This window comes from Brachycentrus maculatus, unplaced genomic scaffold (assembly GCF_059751285.1).
Source record: "Brachycentrus maculatus isolate JH-2025_06_01 unplaced genomic scaffold, ASM5975128v1 h1tg000475l, whole genome shotgun sequence".
Lineage (NCBI taxonomy): Eukaryota > Metazoa > Arthropoda > Insecta > Trichoptera > Brachycentridae > Brachycentrus > Brachycentrus maculatus.
In genome coordinates, this window is record NW_028281222.1 from 1,308,648 (window position 1) to 1,333,161 (window position 24,514).

The 24,514-nt window shown below is 33.3% G+C and overlaps 1 protein-coding gene across 7 annotated transcripts in view; it reads left to right on the top strand.

Annotated features, from left to right (window-relative positions):
- Positions 1–12,778, top strand: part of gek (serine/threonine-protein kinase gek) — a 93,033-nt gene extending 80,255 nt beyond the window's left edge. For all 7 annotated transcript variants that reach the window (XM_088272065.1, XM_088272067.1, XM_088272068.1 and 4 more), the window contains 5 exons: positions 4,857–5,016; positions 7,572–7,656; positions 8,333–8,441; positions 9,720–9,822; positions 10,903–12,778. In XM_088272065.1, coding sequence (XP_088128191.1) covers positions 4,857–5,016; positions 7,572–7,656; positions 8,333–8,441; positions 9,720–9,822; positions 10,903–11,016 — 571 coding nt within the window. In that variant the 3' untranslated portion in view covers positions 11,017–12,778. The remainder of the gene's footprint in view (positions 1–4,856; positions 5,017–7,571; positions 7,657–8,332; positions 8,442–9,719; positions 9,823–10,902) is intronic.
- The last annotated feature ends 11,736 nt before the right edge of the window (positions 12,779–24,514 follow it).

The following is a 24,514-nucleotide window of genomic DNA, read 5'->3' on the forward strand; positions in this document are numbered from 1 at the left end:
GTTGAGATGGTTTGGACATGTAGAACGAATGAGTGAGGAAAGAACGGTAAAACAAATTTATGAGGCGAATGTAATTGTAAAAAGGAGCAGAGGAAAAAAGACCGAGAAAAACTTGGCACGATCAGGTATGCCAAATACTTGATAGCGGTCAGGTTAGGAGTCGTAATAATCGGCGGGTATGTATGAGGAGATGCATGAAGAATGTTTGCAAAGACAGTGGTGTGGCGTTCTATTATCTCTGCCTACCCCTGTTTTTTAATTGATCGTTAATTGACGGTTTTGTATAGAAAAATCTATCTTTGCTATTTTATTGCATATTGAAATTGCATGGCTAGGAATGAAAATTGAGTAGCAAAAAAATTACTTATTGATGTCTCAACATAATAGATGAAGAGAATATAGAAGTCTGGGCATTCACAGGGGTTATTTTACGTTATTTTACGTTAGGTTATTTCACCTGTCATTTTACGTTTTTATTTATTTATTTGTAAACATTTATTTAAATCACAATTTTTACATATTTCGAACATTTATTTTATTTTTTTGCAGAGACTCTCCAAGCCACCTAGTGTGTCTTGTCGGTGGAGTTATTTTTCAATACATTTTTATTGTTTTTAACTATTTTTACCTAATATACTCACAAAAAAGAGAGAAAAATTAAGAATATAAACATTTTACAATTTTCATAAAATTAACTCTTGATCATTTACCCATTCCTTTATTTTGCCTTGGTTCCATATTTTATTTTGACCTCTAACATCCGTCTAACGTACATTTAAAAAAAAAACATTTTAAAAAAATGTTTCAGAAAAAACTATTTAAATCCCTGCCTTAGGAGGTTACATATTAATAACCTTAAAGATCGTAGATGTAATATATAAATATTTATGTTGGTACAGTGCGTTTCAAAACTCATAACTATATTATAAACAGCTTAATTGCTTTGATATTTTTTATTTTGGTGCAGCATTTTCTCTGAATTTTTTCTTCCACTTCCTTATCCGCATCTAATGGTGTCTAAACCCAGATTTGTGAAGTCCTTGTTCACAAATCTGGGTTTCTCCACACAGGAGTTATTTTTACCCTTTGACAGTTCAACATAGATGAAGAAGAATTCAATTCAATTTATTTATAATTAACATACACATTACAAACTTAAAATTTAAAGCAAATACATCAAAATCGAAAATATGCAAGAATACTTTTGCTAAAGGTGTAGAAGAATCCCGCTTTGGAAAACTCCTTCAGACACATGGAACAGATCAATCCATCTGATATCCAATGAGATATTGTTCAACATAGCGGTAGCTCTTCCTACAGGCATAACCATCGGCAGGTTGGTCCTGTGTATAGGAATATGAAACAACTTATGCCGACGCTGTCTTAGCTAACTATCAAGAACATACAGACCAATGTTCCGGATAATTTCAGGATTATCGATCATACCGCGCAACAATCGATAAAAATGCGTAGTCAAATACACATTCCTTCTAGTCTCTAAATGTAGCCAAGCATACCCTGGATAAACTGGGTCGGGTAGAGCCAAGGATAATAGCCGTACTCTCTCATGTAGAGATACCTCAGAAACTTCTTAGAATACGGGAGTCTGAGCGTTTAAGCCTGACTATCTTGAGTGGAGAAACCCAGATTTGTGACAAGGATTCGGATGCACACAAAATGTTGTGAATATTACTTACATCCAATTTGAATAAAAGGGAGATAATAAATAACATTGTGGTGGCCGACCAGTTAGACAAGCACCAAAGACAAGCACAACACTGACTGCGACAAGATAACAATCGCAGAGCATAGACAAGTATCGCGAACGAGCGTGACGTCACTACGCGGAGGACGCAACCGACCCTTCAACCCTTTCAATGCTGTAGGAACATATCGACGTGCCCTACGTAAAGTGCTCTAACTACATTTTTTTCTACTACTACTACTACTACTACCACCATCACGCCGTTTCCCCGCAGGGGTAGGCAGAGAGGATGGAACGCCACACTCTTCTGTCCTGACATACACTCCTCGCCTCCTTCACATCCATACATCTAGTCATACATGCCCTCCGATTACGCAGACTTTTGACACCGCCAGATTTTAGGTTCTGATTGATCTGATCGTGCCAAGTCTTTTTCTGTCGTGCCAAGTCCACGTTCTGTTTTCCCTCTCACATTCGCCACATATATTTTCTTAGTCATTCTCTCGCTATCCATTCGCTCCACGTGTCCATACCACCGTAAAGAACTCTTCCTAATCTTTTCAATTATTCCTCTTTCAGCCTTACATTCCTTTCTTATTTTGAGATATTTGGTGTATGTTATCAACTGACCGCTATCTACAAATATAAACAAACAAAAATATATATAAAATAAATTACGCCTAGTTTTCAAGCGTATAAGACGCTAACTACTTAATTTTGACAAAACATAAAGTTTTAAAACGATTTAATACATTATTTTATCGTGTTTTTGAATGCATACTACTAGTTTACAATTTCGGTCCACCCTGTATATACATCAACGACATGTTGTTCAACACTTCTAATAACAAGTTTGGAGTTAACTTGTTTGTAGTCAGTTAGTTGCCCATCAATAATTATTTATTTGAATTTGATTGTTTATATGTCCAGTCGGAGAAAACAGGTTTTAGTGGACCCCATATACCAAAATACTGACAGCGCACTTCTGGGTTACTGTGCCATCTGGCCAGTCCCATTATGTCAAATTCTTGTCAACATTTCAGCCACCATTCAATGCTATATGATGATAAAAATCAATCAAATGCCATGTATCCAAAACGATATTTGTAATATAATTATCTTTTTTTAATGAATGAAATTCGTTTGAAAATACCATAACTAGGCAAAACAATCGTCAGAATATTAATGTTCATGTGTTTTTAAACAATAAAATCCAAATTAGTAGACTCATAAAATCTGTGTTTGATTTAACAATTAATACATAAATTAAAATGGAGTTCTACAAATTAAACGCCAAATCAATAAAAAAAATTACTGGTTGGTTTTTAATTTTACATAATTAACATACATAATTCCGGACAACAAAGTTAACTTACTCATTATTTCTATTTCATCACACCATATTACCACTATATAATGAGCCTCCATGGTTTATTATAGTTGATGATTTAAACTCCAACCATCTCACCTCTATTTATTTTTTATTAAAAAAAGCCAAAAAAATGCCATTTATCTCACATGTACAAAATACATATCGCTCACTCCTTTCAAAAATGTCATAAATCAAAAATTGTCAATTTTCAGTTGTGCATGTTTTCGGAATTCCCAGAAAATGTACTATATCCCAGCAAAAGAGGCATATTTTTAACTTAATATTTACCCGCTACAGGGCAGAAAGTGTTGTTTTTGCATTTTGAAGAAAAGGTATTGTTCAATTATTTTTTTCAATGTACCAAAAATTTTTAAATGGAGAAAAAACATTCAGGTTTGGCCTAAAAAGATCTGTTGCATAGTAAAAAGTTTAATAAGTGGCTTGATATTTATTTTTAATACATTGTAAAAGATGATTTTTTAGCTTTCGTTTTTTTAAAACAAAAAACATAATTTTACTATCCACATTATTTAATGTTTGAAGATTATTTCATTTAAATGTTGACCGCGGCTGCGCCTCAAATGGTCCATCCGCTTAGTCCAATTTTGGCATACACCTTAACTTAATATTTACCCGCTACAGGGCAGAAAGTGTTGTTTTTGCATTTTGAAGAAAAGGTATTGTTCAATTATTTTTTTAAATATACTAAATATTTTTCAAATAGAGAAGAAACATTCAGGTTTTACCTAAAAAGTTCAATAATTGGCTTGGTATTTATTTTTAATACATTTGAATACATTTTGAAACTATCTGAAAAATCAAGTTTTTTTATATGTGACGTTGTTGAAAGGAGTGAGCGTTTGAGGCTTAGTTACTTTTTTGGGGTTCACCCAGTTTTTCTATATATGGTATTATTCTATACTACAATTTAACTTATAAAAAATATGGCTATAATTAATACATTGACCGTTTATAATTTTTTTTAAATGTCAAAGGGCAAATTTTATCTTTAGTATTATCTTCTCTTACGTATTCTCTTATGATTTATATTGGGAAAAACCAATTTGAGTTGTTGCGATTCAAAAAGGCCAAAAAACTAAGTTTGATAGCTTATTCTTTTTCTTCTTCTTCTTCTTGGTGTAGGCCTTGTGGCCTGTTTTTAGGAGGGATTAGCCTCCTGCGATGTCAATCCATCTCTTTGGCGGTCTACCCGGGAGTTAGCAGTACAGTGCAATGTGGGGGAGTCTGGATGGTTCCATTCTCCTCACATGCGCATACCATTGTCTTCCCCACCTAACTATGCCTTGGATCTCGTATATTTCTCTTATCCTGGTGTTCCTGATTCTATCTCGTAGACTCTTGCCATATGTGGAGGTCCTCACCAAAACGTTACATTTCCATTATAAATGTTTTCAAGTAATCAGGAATTCTAGCTTGTGTAACATTGTTATGTTTTGGTGCGATTTAATGATTTCATATTGGTTTAACACAGGATTGATCACATTTTGTCGCAACCTTATTAAAATTTTGATAGTATACAGTAAACAGAACAGATTTGCATTTAAATAATTTTTTGTGCAATATTGGAAATGTAACATTTCGGAAATGTAACATTTTAGACATTTTGTAGAACAAACTTGAAAATTTGACAGATACACCTCTTTGCCTTTACACTACCGATATATGCTACTAAGAATCTTTATTTCTGACACTCTTTGGCGTTTTTTGTTACTGAATGGCTAATTCAAGACTATTCAATAATCAATATTTTTTTTGCAGGTCGGAGCGCCGATCCAAGCTGATCTCCGGACCCTCGAACTTCAACCACATCTCCCACATGGGACCAGGCGAAGGCATCCAGATGCAGAGACTCCTAGAGCTCCCGGCAGCGCTGGAGGCTTCCGGAAGGAGCAGGAACCAGCGTCCTGCTTCGCACCAGGTAAGGAGGAAGTCGTCTAATCCGCAGTACCCTGAGCACCGCCTAAGTAAAAGGGTTGATATTTTGTATATTAACACGTTAAACGCCAATACTAAGATTTGTCAATTTTGAAATTGATAAAAAAAACTTTGGTTATTTATGTATTTTAATAATATGTGGAGGTCCTCACCAAAAAGTTACATTTCCAATGTTGCACAATAAAATCCTTTAAATGCACATCTGTTCTGTTTACTGTATTCTATTGAAATCTTAATTAAAGTTGCGACAAAACGTGACCAATCCTGCGTTAAACTAATATGAAATCATAAAATCGTACCAAAACATAAAAATTTTACAAGCTACTAATTCCTGATTACTTATAAATCATTTATAATGGAAATGTAACGTTTTGGTGAGGACCTCCACATATGATGATGTATTTAGTTTATTTAATTGTTTGATTAGACTATGGTTTCCACAGTTAAAGTATTTTGAATAAAGCTCTTGATTGAGGTTACTGGTGCTCCCCATGATTCTGCGGTTTCCACTGAACCTAAGTGAATGCCCAGACTTCCATATTCTTCTTCATCTTTGATGAGATGTCAAAAAATAATATGAAAATAACTCCTGTAATTGGAGATAATCCAGATTTTGTGAACAAGTATTTGGACACACTCAAAATGTTGAACCTAAGTGAGTTGGGTATTTGCCGACAGAATTTAAATCGGCGAGTTACGCAATCAGAAAAAAAGAATCAATTATTTTAACAATCGGGCACTTTGTGGCGGGGTTGATGGGTTTTAACACAACTGCAGGAAGTAAGATAACACGTATAAGGGATGTGGTTAGATTCTGTGAGATGCAAATGACACCACCTGATAAATACCATAATATGTATATGTATAAACATATATAAATTCAACTATAAATTGTCCGCCTCCGTAATGGTCAGCACGCTCGGCTACCGTACTGGAGGTCCCGGGTTCGATTCCCAGGAGGGGTCCAATGATTATAAGTGATTTTTTCGCTCTTATATTTATTTATTCAATATTACCTTGGACTGGTACCGGAAGCGGAGGGCTGATCACCTTTCCTTCATGTGTTAACGATCAAGATAACACTGCGTTTATGTTGCAGTGCCCTATGCACCATTGGGGTATGGATAAGGGTTTGAATGAATGAATGAATGAATAAATAAATAAAACACTTGTTTTTTTATTTTTTTACTTGTTTAAGTATTATATTATTACTAGTTTCGGAAGATACACATGCTTCCATCTACGGGTTTAAATATAAAGTATAAACAATACATATAATAGGTAGGTTGTTACTTAAGTTTTGAGATAGACAAGTAAAAACAAATATTTATAATCGAAAATGGCTTTGATTTTCAAAATATGCAAATATCACTCGTAGTGCAAAACGTTCCGAGTATGTTAACCATTAAAAATGGCAATGTTTTGTGACGATGTCAGAATTCACACTGGTATTGCCATATCTCAAAATTTAAGTAGGAACCTACATACTCAACATTAGTGGTAGAAAAACCTTATCTTCTTGAAAGAGGTTTTAGTGTGGTGAATAACAAAGCAAGGAAATTGTTTCAAAATAAGTGAAAGAGGAGACCTGATTGTTTTTATTTTATTTTTTTCAAAACATATTACATATATACATATAATATGTAATATAATATGAGTAATTTATATTTCTCATTTTGGGACGTGGGATTAAGGTTAACAAGACTGGAACACAAATAATAAAGTAACATTTTTTTTTTTAAATAACTAAAACTAATACTAATACATGGCAAAATATAAAAACAACAAACAGGTATAATAAATAGGCATACGAAGCATATTTGAAAGAAGTAAATGAGAACAAACATTTAAATTGTAAACAACATTTTGAGTGTGTCCAAATACTTGTTCACAAAATCTGAATTATCTCCAATTACAGGAGTTATTTTCATATTATTTTTTGACATCTCATCAAAGATAAAGAAGAATATGTGTGTGATTATAATCCAGGATTCGGGCCTCACATACTTATATAAGAGTTTCTGCTTAGTAAAAAGCTTCTTTACATCTCACCAATAGATGTCTCTAGTGAAGTTCTAGTGATTCAAAATTTCAAAATTGGTTCATATATACAGAACTTCCAAGAATTTGAGTAGTGTTGTTGTCAATAATGGGTAGAATTGGTGAATGTTACACGTGTGTAAAGTCATCACTTAAACCAGCCTATGACGGTCGTCAGCCCCGTAAATGCCCAGTCTTCCATATTCTTCCATATCTTTGATGAGATGTCAAAAAATAATATAAATTGTAAACAGTTATCCAAACGGTATATTCAAACAGTAGATGGAAGTATCTGTAGCTTCCAAAAGAAGTCGTTAAAATACAATACTCAAGTGGTAAAAAACAAGTATTTTATTTATAATGCAATCATGTCTTACCACAGAGTGAATGCTGAAACAATAAATCATATATAACCATAATAATTGTGTATTTTTTGGGCAAAGACGTAGGTTAAGTTGCGTTGATGAATGATTAACGCGGTGAATGTTTTGTTTCCAGATATATTCCAACAGGGAAAAGCGGACGTCGCCTCTCACTGTATCTCACATCTCTCACCCTAACCAGCATCTGGCTTCCTATAACGGTAACAACTAAACTTAACAACAACTAATAATGAGAACACTAATCTCCCGGAAGATCACCACGCTTGGTATAGAGATATATAGAAAGTGAAACTCATAATTAACAATATGAGAATGACTCGAGCCTCTCCCCTTTGTCTATGCTCCCACTGATAAGAAATAAAAAATTAAAATTAAATAAATAAATAAAAATAAGAAGCAGCTACTACCCCCTCTTCAACCTTAAACGTCCCAAGGACCCAACTCTAAAATTTAGAATTACTTCACATACGGTGTTTGAAATGGTGCGGAATGCATCGAAACACAGTAGATTTTAAGAAATAGTAATATTTACTAAGTTCATTTATTGTTAACTATACACATTCACTCATTTTAAAGACATGATAACATTTTTAAGACATGATAAGATATGTAAACAAAATATGCTTTAAATCCTTTAGGCAAGGAGAATTTTCTAAGACAACTTATAAATGTAAAAAAAAAGCCGTGAAATATTTCCCCTATTCCTAAAAATAATAGTAAAAATTCCATGCCTCCAACCCCTCTGGGAATGCCTCTAACTGGTATGCAAAATCCAACTCTATATAAAGCACTGACCAAACATAGCTCCTGACTAACCATTGTTTGACAAAGTCACATATTAAATGATATTGTATTACATTTGCTTGGGGTGTTCAGGTTCCAAGAGAGTAGGCGTGGTGCGACCGAAGGAGCAGCCGCCCGCCACCCCCGACTGCCCCCCGCCCGCGGCCTCCCGGGACAACATGGACCGGTACGTGGACCACAGGTGCGTACCTCCGCTATACCCGAGATCAACGGGCGTCACCTCTCAAGTTTCACGGCAATAACAAGCAAAAGTAAATGAGATTCGGTATCTCGGAATTATGCTATACAGCAAGTTCACTTTTGAGGCTCATATCAATGTAAAAAAGCATATAAAATGTTTGGTTTCCTATTTCATACAGGGAAAGAATTTAATCATATACGCACCCTTAGAATTTTGTATTTTACATATGTTCCAAGTTAATTAGAATATGGACCTCCCGTTTGGAGCCCTTGATACAAAAAATACACTAATCAAATCGAATCTATACAATCAAAATTTATATCATATTGTAATTTTAGATGGATAGTTTTTTTTTTTTTGTATACATTTATTTAAAACACAAATTTTTACATATGTAGAACATTTTTTTTTTGCAGAGATCCACCAAGCCACCTTGTGTGTCTTGTCGGTGGAGTTCCAAGTAATGAATCTTTAAATTCACCCAAGCTCGTAACATGTAGGAACACTGCTGACCTTAATTTCCTGTATAAAATCATAAATAATCATGTAGATTGCCCAGAGCTTTAATCACTTATTAATTTATGTTCCGGTAGCATAGACCAGAAACAAAACAATCAAATTATTCTAAATCCCTGAGGGTGGTGACTGACCGGATCCATTTCCTCGTAACGTAACACGTTAAGATGCGAGCATTCAGGCAGTCAGTACAGCGAGCCGGGCGCTCCATCCATAGTTTCGGATGCTCGCTGATTCTCGCCGCGAGCAATGTTACGATGTTACGTTACGACGAAATGCTCCGGTCAGTCACCACCCAAAATGCATACCAAATGCTACTAAAATTAATTTTTTAATTGAACCTACGATATGTGCAATAAAATATTTAATCAAATAGACATGAAAAATGTTTCTTTTAAAACGTTTAAGAGAAATATTGTAGATGCCTATTTGACTATTTGACTAAGAAATATAAGTTATAATCTTATAACTTACATTTCTAAATCAAATAATAACCGCACTGCTCAAATTTTGTAACATATCTTGCATCTTCTTCTTCCTGGCTACATCCCAACTTATCGTCTTTGCAGACTACTGGGGTCAGCTCTCCTCGTCCTTAGGTTGTAGGTCCTTCTGTCATGGACAACATCACCTAGGCCATGTCTTCGAACCGTGTTTTCTATTTGCAGCATCCGTGATTTTTTTGTTATTAATTGTTTTGTTACACATATCTTGCATAGACCCTCTTCTTTTGAAGTTGTAATTTTGGTGTTGTAACTTTAGATCCATGGGCGGCGGGTCCCAGGGGAGTGGGTCTCTGCTCCTGGATCGCTCCATCACTCCCCTCAGCCTCGGCAGCATGAGCTCCCTACACGACGTCCTCAAGGTAAATCATCGCCCATGTGTTGCCATTGTAACCATTTAAAATTGTATCATTGCTATTGAAAAACCCTATACATGCACTGCCCTAGTGATGTTCATAATTTGCCGCAAGTCGACAGATGGAATTAGTGATAATTCTGTAGGTGCAATTACAAATGGGTTATATCCAGTAATTTTGACTGTTCGTATTTTATATTTTCCATGAAGAGTGAAAAATATTCAGGCTCCTATATTTGAAGAATTACAATATCAAGGAGGTACTTGAATCATTAGGGCATTAAGCGTATTAAAATCTGAATATTTTTTGTTGAATGATATCACTCTGTCATTGAGTAATAAAATGATACAACCACAGTTTAGAGTTTCAACAACACCAATGAGTCTTATTATTTAAAATATTCTTTGTAGTGGATACATTGTTTTTCTCTTTCATGCTTATATTAACACATTGTTGTCGGGCGGTTTTTTCATCAACCCCGACCTAATTTGTATATTAATTAGGATCATATACTAATCACAAGTAACCCCAGATCAGATTAAAATCAGATAAATTCAATTTAAAAAAAAAAATAACCCGAAAGGCCTCTACTTTAATAGGCCTGTCTGCAGGTAGGATAGTAAGGATAGGGAAGGTAAATGTGAAAAATACATCACAAAAACCCAGACCAATGGAAAATAAATCATTCTTGAATTTATTTTGCACTTGGCGGGAATCGAAACTGCGATGCCAGTTTCGCAGTCGAGCGTCTACCCAACTACGCCACGGCGTCTGTCATTTGATTTTTATTATAGCTATAATTAGCTAAAATACATGTTCCTTACACATTGTTGCTGGACGGTTTTTTCACAAACCCTGATTAGTATACTAGTTAGGGTCGGGGTTGATGAAAAAATACTAATCATAAGTAACCGCAAACCCAATTCCGAACTGTACAACGTTTGCGAGCGTCTCGCGCTATACCAAACGTAACAAATGAAACGCTTACAAGCTCCTCCTGCTCTCTACCATCGGTATGTAAAAGACAATTTCAAGTGTTTCTCGCAAACAATGTGTTAAATTGATTGTGAATTGCACTTTTTTCAGGTGGTAGACAGGTCGGTTGACTCGGGCGACAACAGCTCGGGGGCCCCGTCGCCCCCGCGCCGCCGCAGCCTCAGCGCGGAGCGGGAGCGCATGTCCCCCGGCTACGACTCCTAGAGCTCCACCACCAAACGCCACATCCACCGACCGCTCTCCAAAATTCATTCCAACGTACATCTACTACTAAAAGTCGATAAAACAGAGAGCGACAGAGAAAAACTAACATGGCGACGTTATGTCAGTTTTTCGAGGAAACTTAATAACTTAACATGCGTCTCCTTTGAAAGTCTGATCAAGTTAGGTTTGTATGTCGTTCTCATCAGTGAGACAATTTTTCAGATTGCTTTAAAACCGTTCGCATCCACGAGCGCGTTAACGCTCTCTCCAATTCCGTGCCCACCAGGCCGGCCATACAAAATAAGCCCTCTCATTTGAGCTTGTCGCAAGCCAATATCAAATCCAATTGCAATATTTTTTATTAGAATATAGAGAAACATCCATCAGGAAGATCAAGAAATACTAAAATATTACAATTTACCGATATTATCAATGTTACAGTCATCTTTCCAAAAGCTTTCACGTTTTTGTTGAAAAAATCACGGCCTGCTGGGTACGGCCATATTAATACCTTCCGGCTTGAAAGGGTTGAACACTTCTTCACTCGGTTTCTCAAAGTTGGTCTCTTCATGCGTCTTGTTCTTCTTACCAGTTTTTTACACCGAACGGTGCATAGGACACTGCATCGCAACGACACAGTGTTACATTGTTTGCCGATTGCATGAAGGCAAGGTGATCAGTCCTGCGCTTCATGTGTAACTCCAGGGTGATATTAAATAAATATTAGAGTGAAAAATCACTTATTTTGACCTCCCAAAATCCATTAAGAATACATCACCATTTTTTTTTAAATATTCACGCTGGGAATCGAACCCGGAACCTCCAGCGCAGTAGTTAAACACACTGACCATCACACTACGGAGGCAGACAAACTAAATATTTTGTGATATAAAAAAAAAACAATATAATATATACCGTGTTCCATTTGACAAAAGCAACCATCTGTTAAATTGCTTTGTTACCTTAAAATTCTGTCCTTGATTAGTTTCATAAGATTTTAAATTTATAAACCCAATATTCATGTAGAATCTGTCATGGCCTCCCAGCTCCGTAAAGAAAAACGTTTTTCTTCACTGTTTTAAACATGTATTTGCTAAGGCTGTTGATTTTTTCATTAGGGTGGTGACTGACTGGAGCCATTTTGTCGTAACGTAACATGCTACGATGCGAGCATTCAGGCAGTCGGTACAGCGAGCCGAGCGCTCCATCCATAGTTTTGGATGCTCGCTGATGCTCGCCGCGAGCGATATTACGACATTATGTTACGACGAAATGTGGAGGTCAGTCACCATCCTTAGATTAAAACACCTGCGTATATGAATGCAAGGTTGTGTCAAAATTAATCACTTAAGGAGATTTTACGTTTTGAACAAATGAACATTTACATATTTATCTAGCCGCTCTTGACAAATGGAATGAGGTATAAGTAATTTTTTTGCTTGTTATTTGGCGTTAACTTTGTAGAATAATAGGATGATGTATAAAAATATTGCACTTGTATAATACCACTTTTGTGTTTATTTTTGTAAACACGAGTTTTGAGAACTATAGATGTTCTCATCATCACCTGTCTCGAAACTAGTTGTATTTACATTAAAACACTCATAAGTGGTATTATACAAGTGTTTTACTTTTATATTTAAAAAGCTATTGGAACATAAGGGCAAAATAACGCGGTTATCTTTTTTTATTGTTAGTGAATTGTATTTCGACAATGCTAAAATAAAATAATACCAACCCCTTAAAATAAAAATAATAAAAATGTTTTTATACATTTTTTGCACTCGACATCACTGAAAACCAGTCCCTTAAAATTAATTAATAGTAAAAATGTTACTGTACATTTTTTGCACTCACCATCACTGAACAATATAATACAATTTGAGAAAGATATTTGTTATGAATCCATATACAATTTGTAATTATGTATTTGAAAATTTGAATTTAAAGTTTACGAAATAGACGTGAATAGAAATGAAATTAATGAAACATCAGTTTTCCAATATCAAACGATGATCTGTGTAAACACATTTAGTGCGTAAAATAAAATATTAAAGGTGATAATATCATTAATTATAGAGACTTGGAAGTGTTTTACGATGTCGTTTCAATCGGCGATATTTAAATTTACAGTGATATAAAATTAAAGCAATAAACATTTTTAAGGGTGGAGATTGAATGCATAACCTCAAAAAATATGACAGTTATATCCATAGAAATCATCACATTATAGAAAAGGTCTTCATAAAATCCTCTTATATAATTTTGTAAATTTTACCATAGACAATTCTTTGTATTATCATCCAAGTGAAGTTGCTGATGTAATACTTGGAGCTTGGTATACATATTCTTTTCCGGGGTTAGTAGTGTAACGGTTACTGCATAGGACTGTAAGGTCTTTTGATTTTTTCAAGCTTTGTCTGGATCAACCACACTAACCACTTTACTATGGAGGGAAGCATTCCAACTAATATTGACATACTTCACTTTGTTTTTATATCGCTGTATATTTAAAATCGTTGTTTGAGTGGTGCCATATTATAGGAACAGTTTTTTAAGCGTGTACATAGGTTTAACGAGGAGTCTAACAATATTTATTTTGTCAGTATTTTTACGAGTAAATAAACTTGTTATATCACCATACTGAAATACCTTACAAATCAGGCGCCACGATAAGAGGAAAACAAAAGAATTGACATACATTTTTTTTTCATAATAATCGTTAGATATTTTTGCCAAAAACAATCTTTTGTTTGATAAATTTCGTTGGCTAGTGACAAAGTGACTGAAAGGATACGTTGTGTGATCTACAAGTCCTTTTAACCCTTGTCCGGTCCCGATGGTGCATAGGGCACTGCGTTGCATAGTGATGCAGTTTTATCTTGATCGTTATATGAAACCGAGATCAATCTTGTGTACTTCCAAAACCAGTCCAGGGTGATCTATATTTAAAAAGTATTAGAGTGAGAAATTACTTTTTTTTTCTTAAGACCCTGGACCTCATTACGGTAGTGAATTGCATCAGCCACTTCATCATCCACACACACTCCTCTGTAGGGAAGTGTTCCTATAATACGGCAAATTTACTATCTGCCTATACCCCATAATTTTGTAAGAATTTGCAATTTGTATTATAACTATAGGTTTCTAGTGTGATAAGGGATACACTGTTTTACAAAGTATTTTAAATAATATTACCAATAATTTATAGAATTGTCTCATAAAATGTAAAACACAAATATATATATATATATATATATATATATATATATATATATATATATATATATATATATATATATATATATATATATATTAATTTATGCAATTTCTAGGCAATATTTCATTGCAATAAATTTAATTTAATTATTTATATTATGTATTTGACATATGTGCCACTTTTACCGGTAGAGATATACCGGATTTAAATTATTTCACATTCTGTTGATCGGGTCTCGGGGCAAAGAGGATAGAACGCCGACACCTTACGTTCTATACTGCTTGCGCCTTGCGAGACATTTAAAAAAAAATCAACTTTGTAGAAAATTACATTTGAATGCGTATTTTTTAAATAACATTTTCTCGAATATGGGAAGACAATAGACTACTAGTTAACTTTTTATACCGGTGACCACTTTCGACCAAATTTTTTGGAACATCTTTGTATATCTGCCTGTTTGGGTCTATTTTAATACAAATTTATTTATTATATCAGAAAATCATTTTATAAACATTAGTTTTATATAAATAATAATTGAATACAATACTGTTTTATTCCTAATCAATTTTACCCCATGTCAATTAATTTTTTTTGTAAATTACATTGACATTTGATTTCAAATAAAGTTTGTATATTGAATTTTTAAAATAGGTAGTTTTCTTATCCGCCTCCATAGTGTAATGGTCAGCACGCTCGGCTACCGTTCTGGAGGTCCTGAGTTCGATTCCCAGGGGGGGGTCAAATAAATATAAGTTGTTTTTTCACTCTAATTTCAATTTTTTCCCTGGGCTGGTACCTGAAGCGGAGGGCTGATCACCTTTCCTTCATATGGTAACGATCAAGATAACACTGCATTTATATAATGGGGTGCGGATAAGGGTTTGAAGAAGAAGAATTTTCTTCTCATATTCGAGGTCATGTGTTAGAGTAAATTTTTTTAATAAATTAATTTTTTATTTAATCAACATATCAATAATTTTTAGTACTAGTCTTTTGTTTAGCACTATGGAAATTGTAAGACTACAATTATATCAATTATTTAAAAAAAAATATTACTTTGAGAATTTTAAGAGACAAAAATTTAGTATTTTTAATTCTTTTCCGACTTTGATGTTTTTGACAAATATTTCAAAGTGACCTTATCGGGGAAAGGAATGTACGTGTTTATTTTATTATTCTTCTAATTATTGTAATAATCTTATTACAAGCACTGAATTTTTATTTTTGTATCTTTGTGATATGTTTTTGAATGTGATTTTTGTATTTTTTTTTCTCTCACGAAATGACTTCTCTGAAGTTGATTGATGTTAACCATTTTGTTAACTAAGATTTCTTGCTTTTACATAAATATATATCCAATAATATTTGTATAAGAGTATTAGAATTGTATAAAAATATTAAAATATCACGAATAAGGAACGTAACTTGTTGACATTTTAAATATTATCGAATTCTTCTATAGAAGTAACCGTCAGTTCGTACAAGTATTTGTTATAACAAATACTTGTACGAACTGACGGTTACGAAATATCGCCATTTGACATCCAATACATCGCAATGATAGGAGTAACCGATTTAATCATGATAATAGGAACTGAATATGTCATAACAGTAGTAACCGATTATATTATGATGAAATTAATTAATTATATCATCATAATAGTAATTGATTATATCATGATAAAAGTAACTAACTATCCTCATGATAATAGTAACCGACTATATCATGAAAATAGTTTTTTTTCTCCGATATATCAGTTTTTTTTACAGAATGCTGTTGGATGTTAAATGGCGATATTACGGTATCATATGTGAATCTGGCAATCTATAAACTTGGATGACGTTTACACACGTAGTTTGTTCGTAGAAAAAAGAAACGATGCATTTTTATCAAATTGAAAATATCTTGATAAAGAAAGGTCGCTGTTTGATTGTTGGATAGAGAATTTGGTCTGAGCTCTTTGGAGAATCTTTAGAGACTAGAATAGATGACCAGAGCCACATATGATACCCGATACCGTCTAATGAGGTAATCCTAGACTTAGACTTCTTGAAAGATATCCAATTTTTAAGAGTTGAATGCTTTTTTTTATAAAGTTGTGAGATTGTATTGGAATGACACGGGGTCATCAAACGGCCCGATGACAATTTACCGAAAGCTAATAGTTTTAGATAATTTATATAGCGCCATTTTCGAAAAAGTACGTATCTTTAGGGTGCTTATGCAGATACGGATTATGATATGAAAATGATGATGAGAGAAAAAAAAAATTTGAAAAAGACGTCGTCAATCGGCTGAGTCTGAAGGGGGGAAATTGGAGCCGCCTTATTATTGCGCCTTCTTCTATTAATAATTAATTAATTAATATTAGTAATATTTCATAATATTAAGACCTGTCATAGGCTGGTGAGATGCCAACTTGCAATTAATTCCTTATATCTTCATAGAGTACACATGTTCTCATGTGATATTCGTAAAATCGCAATCACTGACACAAGCAGTCCTTTAATAGAAAAATATGGTATACAAGTGTTTTTTTGGTTATCAGGTTTTGAGTACGCCACTGGTCATCTTCACTTGGGAAAATATTGAACTCAATACATACTGCTTCCTGGAAAAAACATTCTTATTATGGTTTCCATATTCCACACTTTTATTATTTTTGTATTTATATAAATCCAAGAAAATAATATCAGCAAAATGCTGATATTAATTTGAAACATATTTCTTTTTGTTCCCGTGGTATATTAGTGAAAAGTAAAGAGTATTCTAGTATTTTTAATTTAAGTATTACCCGGCAAATACTGGTATTTCTTAAAATCTATCGTGACATGTGTTTTGATGCATTTCTCATCATTTTCAAAGATCATACACTGTACGGTGTTTGAAAATTACGAGAAATGTATCAAAACTTGTGTCATAATAGATTTTAAGAAATATTAGTATCTACCAAGTAAAACTTAAGTGAAAAATGGATAGATTTTACCATAAAGTGACTGCCGAATCAATTATTGAAAATATTATAGCATTTGGTGACCCTTTGTGATTCCAATATTGAGCTTACAAGCATCGCACGTTGAAATATATTGTTACGTAGATGCTAGAGAGCTAGACACGCAAGTGTATTCATAGACGAGTTGACCCGCAGAAATATGTCCGCCGATTTACTTATTTATTTCAAATGCTCTCCGCGATGTACATATTATAATGCAACAATTATCTTACCAGGGCTGTGGGGAATTATGAAAACTGTTTCAATATCGTAACTAAGCTGACATGGATTGCCGATTCCAAAAATAGCCGAATTGTTAGAAAGATAAGCTTATTTAGCGTCCACGATACCAAGTTGTTTTTCTTTTTACATGTTTGTAGATTGGCGTACATGTTTCCAAAGGGATAGGACTAGAAATTTAGGATTTTGGCAAATTTTATACAATAAAATGTAAGTTATTAGCTTTCATAGCGATATGTCTAAGGTAAGTGACCAGTTATTACAAATTTTTAATAAATACATTACCGAATCCAGTAAACCTATTGGATTTTTTTTCCTACATCTCCAAGGAATAAGGTCGGACACGCAGATCAGAGAGTGGTCTGAACTTTGTTTCATGTTTTTGATAGTAAACGAATAGTTACTATTAGATATTGTTTTTACAAATCTTTATAAGAGAAATCAACAAATTACATTTTCGTCTGATTGAAGTTTCACCCAAATTTCATATTTGTTTGGGTTGTTCAGATGTCTCTTCATTTGATAAAATTTTGTATAACCTTATCCTAACATACATTGAGAATGTAATATACATACATTGTAACATACATTGAGAATTATTGTAACATACATTGTAACATACATTGTAACATGTATTGTAACGTACATTGTAACATGTATTGTAACATACATTGAGAATGTAATATCGTTCATGGGAATATTTCATAGAAAATTTGTTAACGAAAAAATGTAATAAGAACTGACAATGGTTTATTTGTGAAAAATCAAAAATCCCCTTTCTGCATGTCCGATTTTTTCCGTTGGGTGTTATTTTTAACAAATAAAATGTATTATATATAATAATATAACAAAAGTACAACCTCGGCAACGTATTGTAAAAAGAGAGAATAAAATAATACTTATATTCTGGTCACTAAAACGTCAATTGGTCCCTTTTGTTTATTAACAAAAATGTATCTACATAATTAGTGTTTAATTTCTTAAATACGCATAGTCAATTATCACTTAACATATTGCGTATCCTAATTTTATCCTTTTTTAAATTAATATTACTCTTATATTACTACTTGTGAATATTTTTTATATTTTGAAATTGTATTTATTTGTCACTTGTCATTAATCTAACAGATTTTATTAGTTAAGTATATTGTACCATGTATAAAAGATGCACCCTAATAGTCATTCCAGTATTTGCAATAGCGATAGGAGAAAATGCCGCATAATATTTTGTTTCCTGACAACTATTAAAGTTGGTTCATATTTCACTTCTTCTTTAAACAGTTTTTAGTCGAGTGTATAATTTTAAACGTAAGACCCATTTGTACAAATGTGATTTTTTTATTTTAAACATATATAAAACAATTATAATCAATTTGTCTTGTATAAAAAATATAATGATTATCACAAAACGTGTTTGCATAAAACATAACAGCTTTTCGTATTAATCAACTAATTGGAATGCATTTTAATTATATATTATTATATATTGAAGCCTTTTTAACAAATTTGATATGTAATTTATGTGTATTTTTTAAAGTTTAACCATTAATTGCGTGATTTATTAAATTAAATTTACTGTAATCATTTTCATGCTTTTGAGCCTAACCAGTTGGTTAAGTATAATCGTAGTTTAAACGGCTTGACACGTGATAAATTTGAATATTTTACCAGATTTGTCAGACTGCTTAGTTTGACAATCAATTTTGTTTTTATATTTATTGACTTTGTAAAATTTACATGTCATAGAGCAAAAGCTTACGAATTGATTTTATAATTTTAGTTTACAAATATTGTCGTATCGTCATTATTATATCGTCCGTCATGAATCTCTTAAAAAGCAATATCACATTTGATTTCTGTAAAAAAGCAATTAATAAAAGCCCACATCAAAAAGATATTTTGAATTCAAGAATTTTAAAAATATATACTTGCCAAAATATTTATTGTGTAATGTGATAAAATACACTGCCAATTGATGAATTTCATTTTACTCTCTACGTATGTTTTTATTTTAATTTTTAATTCATGGCTTTGCTCTCCTGACTTTGTATGATTGTATGATTTGAATTTGTAATTTTATTGTGATTATCAAATGATCTGCTAATTAATTGTACATTTTGTATCATTAAAATATATTTAGAACTTTTCTTCGACTTGACAATAACTGGCTTTTTTATTTCCTTACACCCTCTGATATACTCACACTTATATACATATACATATATATATATATATATATATATATATACATTTTTTTATTTTTTATTTGATATACCCACGCGGCGAAGCATCCGAAACTATGAATGGAGCGCTCGGCTCGCTGTACTGACTATACGAATGCTCGCGTCGTAACGTGTTACGTTACTACCAAATGGCTCCGGTCAGTCCCCACCATAACGCAAACATAAGTTCTATAAAAAATGAAAAACTTTAGTTAAAAAAAATTATGTTTCTCCTAAGGATTTTTGCCTGCACTGTCAATATATATAAAAAAAACAGTATAAAACATATTCATTAAAAAAAATATTTTACATAGAAAAATAAAACTCGAATAATTCTTAAAATAATTTTATTATTGTTATTGTATTTTTCATAAAATACCACATGTTTTTTTTTACACATAATAAATAGAATACTTCCTAAAAAAAAATTAAAACAATATAAATAGTAATTAACTATAGGTATATGTACATACAATAAATGAATATCAATCAAGTCTTTTAAATGTCTCCTTAACCCTTCAAGGAGTAAGCACTTTAAATTAAAATTATACCAGGAGTACATAGATATGCCAGTGAAGTATTGTGAACATCCTGCAGCAGCACTATTTATCTTGGCAAGGTAACCACACCCTGCCATAACTAGCAAGTCACATTTTGTGATACTTATTTCAGTATTATTTCATCAATGATGTCAAATCCACAGAAATCATTTAGCTTTTTTTTTCTGTGGACTTTTCCCAATATTCTATTATGTTAAATAACAATTACTTCAAATTATGATGTTATTAGTATGAAGGCATCAGTACCCTCATGTAACAATTGGTTTGAATCTTACCACTCTGTAGGCCAGACATTCTGGCCCGTATGATTCTAGTAGGCAGCTCCGTGGGCCACAATGTCTGGCCCGCCGCAGGTATAACTTTAATCACTGATTTCTCCATCACCCAAGTATATTCTACCAACAAATATTTCAGATAAATACAGTTAATCTTAATTAACATGGTCATACGAATTGCCAGACAGAGTGTGCCAAAATTAGGGAACCAAAATATTTATTTTAATGGTAGAAAAACGTCACACTTTTTTTGATCAGAGTAGCTGATCAGTTATTTGAAAAAATGGTCAGAGTGGAAAGGGTTAAATGGGTCGAGTATGTAATGTCGACTCTATATGCTCTACAAAGGGAGCCGATATGTTGACGGTGCAATTTACCGATAAATAAGCAAATCCAGAACAACTTTAAATTTAAAAAAGTAATTTTTTTCAAATGCAACAAAATTTACGGTTGATCAAATGTAATAATTTTAAAAATAACTCAATTAGTAAAGATAACACAATATTTATTTGGACCAGCGCTGGAAATTTTTACCAAATTTCCAAACTAACTAACAAACAATCAAGCTGCTCCGCTGGGTTAGGCAGAGAGAATAGAATGCCACACCACTCTGTCACACTCTTCCACATTCATCCATCTCCTCATACACATACCTGCCGGTTATTTCGACTCTTAACTTGACCCCTTTTCAAGTATTTGACATACCAAATTTACAAATTTTAAAAAATGTTTTCTGTAATTCAAACAAAGAGATAAAAATATAAATAGACACAAAATTTAAATTGACAGAAAAACATTTATATATGAGAACTTTATTTATTTAAAACGTTAAACACCATGGGGGTCACCAGTGACCTCAATCGAGAGCTATTCAAAATGCTTTAACTATGGAACCCATCGTCAAATAAAAAAAATTTAATAAACGAAATACATTGTATTATTAAAATACGTAGATTACCGAAAAGTTTTTTTTGTTAATTTCAAAACTGATAAATTTGTTTAACAGTCAATAAGAACATAAGCAAGTTTTGAGATCTTCAATATACACCAAGCTCCGTTTTGGTAAATTTAAATTAATTTATAAAATTAAACATAAAAATTACTTCAGCAGGTCATTTTCAGCCTTCTGTGATAATTATGATACATAAAAACATTGTTTTGACGTAATACGTATTATGTATATTCGTATCAAAGTTTTCATGGTTCATAATTAATTTTATGTTTAACAAAAGTTATTTTGAGTGTAATTTTTGCTTAAAAAAAGTTTTTGGAGAAAATTTGGCTTAAGAGAATAAAAAAAACATTATTTTGTTGACAATATTAATAAAAATCATGTGGAAAGAACAGGAGATTCCTGATCTACGTAATACCCGAGAGCCACAAAGCGCCACGTGTACATTTCTAGAGTTGACAGATTGTGATTACACTTTTGTAAAGAGCCCTGGAGCTCGGTAGCCTGGAGGGGAAGAGAGGGAGAGGAGGATGCCTCACACGATGGACCGATCAAGTTAAGGCAGCAGCAGGCACCTCGGTGGCTGGAGCGCTACGTGCAGCGCAGTCAAGGGATAACTGGAGAAGAGTCATTGCTTCCGCATGGGTCACAACCCTCAGTAATGGAGGAATAAGACGGAGAAGAGGAAAATTTCATGCAAAAAACTTTAAACAATGAATTAAATCAAATAGTCATCTCCGTAGTGTAGTGAGTGTGTCTGGCTACCATGCTGAAGGTCTCGGGTTCGATTCCCGTAATGAGGAAGAAGAGAAGAAAGAGCCCTACATTCCTAGAACTCTAGTAATAATTTATAATAGAGATAATAATCCTGAATACACATGAATTCAGTGACCAGGTTATTATCACAATTCAAGCGTTCAGAAAGACACATATATATAAAAAAAAAGGTTCGTTTCAATCAAAGGTTCCCAAAGTGTACGTATTTGCAACCTCGTACTTTCTAATTTGTTACATACCAAAAGTTTTTGATAAAATCACTTTAAAAATGTTTGATGTAATGTTTCAAACCATACGCGTATGCGTGTAGTTGGAACGAACCCGCTGGGGGCCTGTCCGACAAGTACCAAAACATTACCTAAAAAATTACTAGTAACTGAGAGTTACTCAATTAAATGAATTCAAGTTTGTTTTCAAGTGCCCGTCGTAATCTGACGTTTCAATCACCTTTAGGTAAGAAAACCAAGACGTTTTGCTACGTAAAAATATAAATATCATTGCTATAATATTTAATAAAAGGTCGAAAATAATAGAGTCAAATAATATAGACCTAAAACTGAGAATACTCCTCATAAAGACCTACGTATGGAGTGTCTCGATGTACGGCTGCGAGACATGGTGCCTATCCGAAAGTGATAAGCAAAGACTAGAGGCTTTCGAGATGTGGTCCTATAGAAGATTCTTAAGAATTTCCTGGAGAGACCACATCACAAATGAGAAAGTTCTTCAAGGAATGGAAGGAGGAAGGCACCTGCTCAGGAAAGGCGTGCAAGATGGATCGGCCGTGTAATACGTCAAGAAGGTCTCTTGCATGCCATAGGGTATGACCGAGGGGACAACCTCTAGGGGACGCCCACGCCGAGAGCACCTGGAGGACCTGTGCTGAGACTAGGACGTGCGCTGCTCATCGTATGCACATTTCAAAAGAGCCACACAAGACAGGGAAGAATGGAAGAGAAGAACAGAGGAAATTGCTGCAAACCAATCCCAGGATTGAATCCAGAGAAGAAGAATATTTTGCAACATGGGAGCTAATTAATTAAACAAATTCAGGTATTATTTTGCAACCTGGGATTTAATTAATCAAACAAATTCAGGTATTATTTTGCAACCTAGGAATAAATTAATTAAACAAATTCAGGTATTATTTTGCAACCTGGGATTTAATTAATCAAACAAATTCAGGTATTATTTTGCAACCTTACAAAAGCGTGGAAGTTTGACGCCGCAAACATCAACATCGACCCATCAACATGGAACACCGACTTCAAGGACCGTATGACGAAAGTTTATTTAATTAATTAAATTAATTTAATTAATTTCATTAATTAATGTTGATTTAATTAATGAAACAAATTCAGGTATTATTTTGCAACCTGGGAATAAATTAACTAAACAAATTCAGGTATTATTTTGCAACCTGGGATTTAATTGATCAAACAAATTCAGATATTATTTTGCAACCTGGGATTTAATTAATTAAAAAAATTCAGGTATTATTTTGCTACCTGGGATTTAATTAAGTAAACAAATTCAGGAACTATATTGCATCCTGGGATTTATTAATTAATTAATTAAACAAATCAGGTATTCTTTTGCAACCTGGGATTTAATAAATTAAACAAATTCAGGTATTATTTTGGGACTTGTGAGTTTAGTAACTAAACAAATTCAGGTATTATTTAATTATAATACATCTGATTTAATGGATTAAATACATTATTATGCATACGTGTTGTACATATACTGATTTGTATAATTGCACAATACGGCAAATTTAAATTTAAATTGAATTTAAACAGCGAGTGTCCAGGCTTCCTCAAGAAGAATCTAGAGGAAGCAAAAAGAATTCACGGTTGTCGCAGAGAGAAAATATGATGCAGAGGCGTGGCCTAGACAGAGGGACCTACAGCCCGCGGACGAGGACAGCTGACCCCGACAGTCTACAAATAGAATAAGTAGGGACGGAGCCAGGAAGGAGAATGATGTGTATGAATGATAATCCTGAAATTATCCGGAACATTGGTCGGTATGTTCCCGATAGTTACCTAAGACAGCGTCGGCATAGATTGTTTCCCATTCCTATACACAGGACCAACCTGCCGATGGTTATGCCTGCAGGAAGAGCTACCGCTATGTTGAACAATATCTCATTGGATATTGATCTGTTCCATGTGTCTGAAGGAGTTTTCCGAAGCGGGATTCTTCTACACCTTTAGCAATAGTATTCTTGCTTATTTTCTATTTTTGTTAATGTAT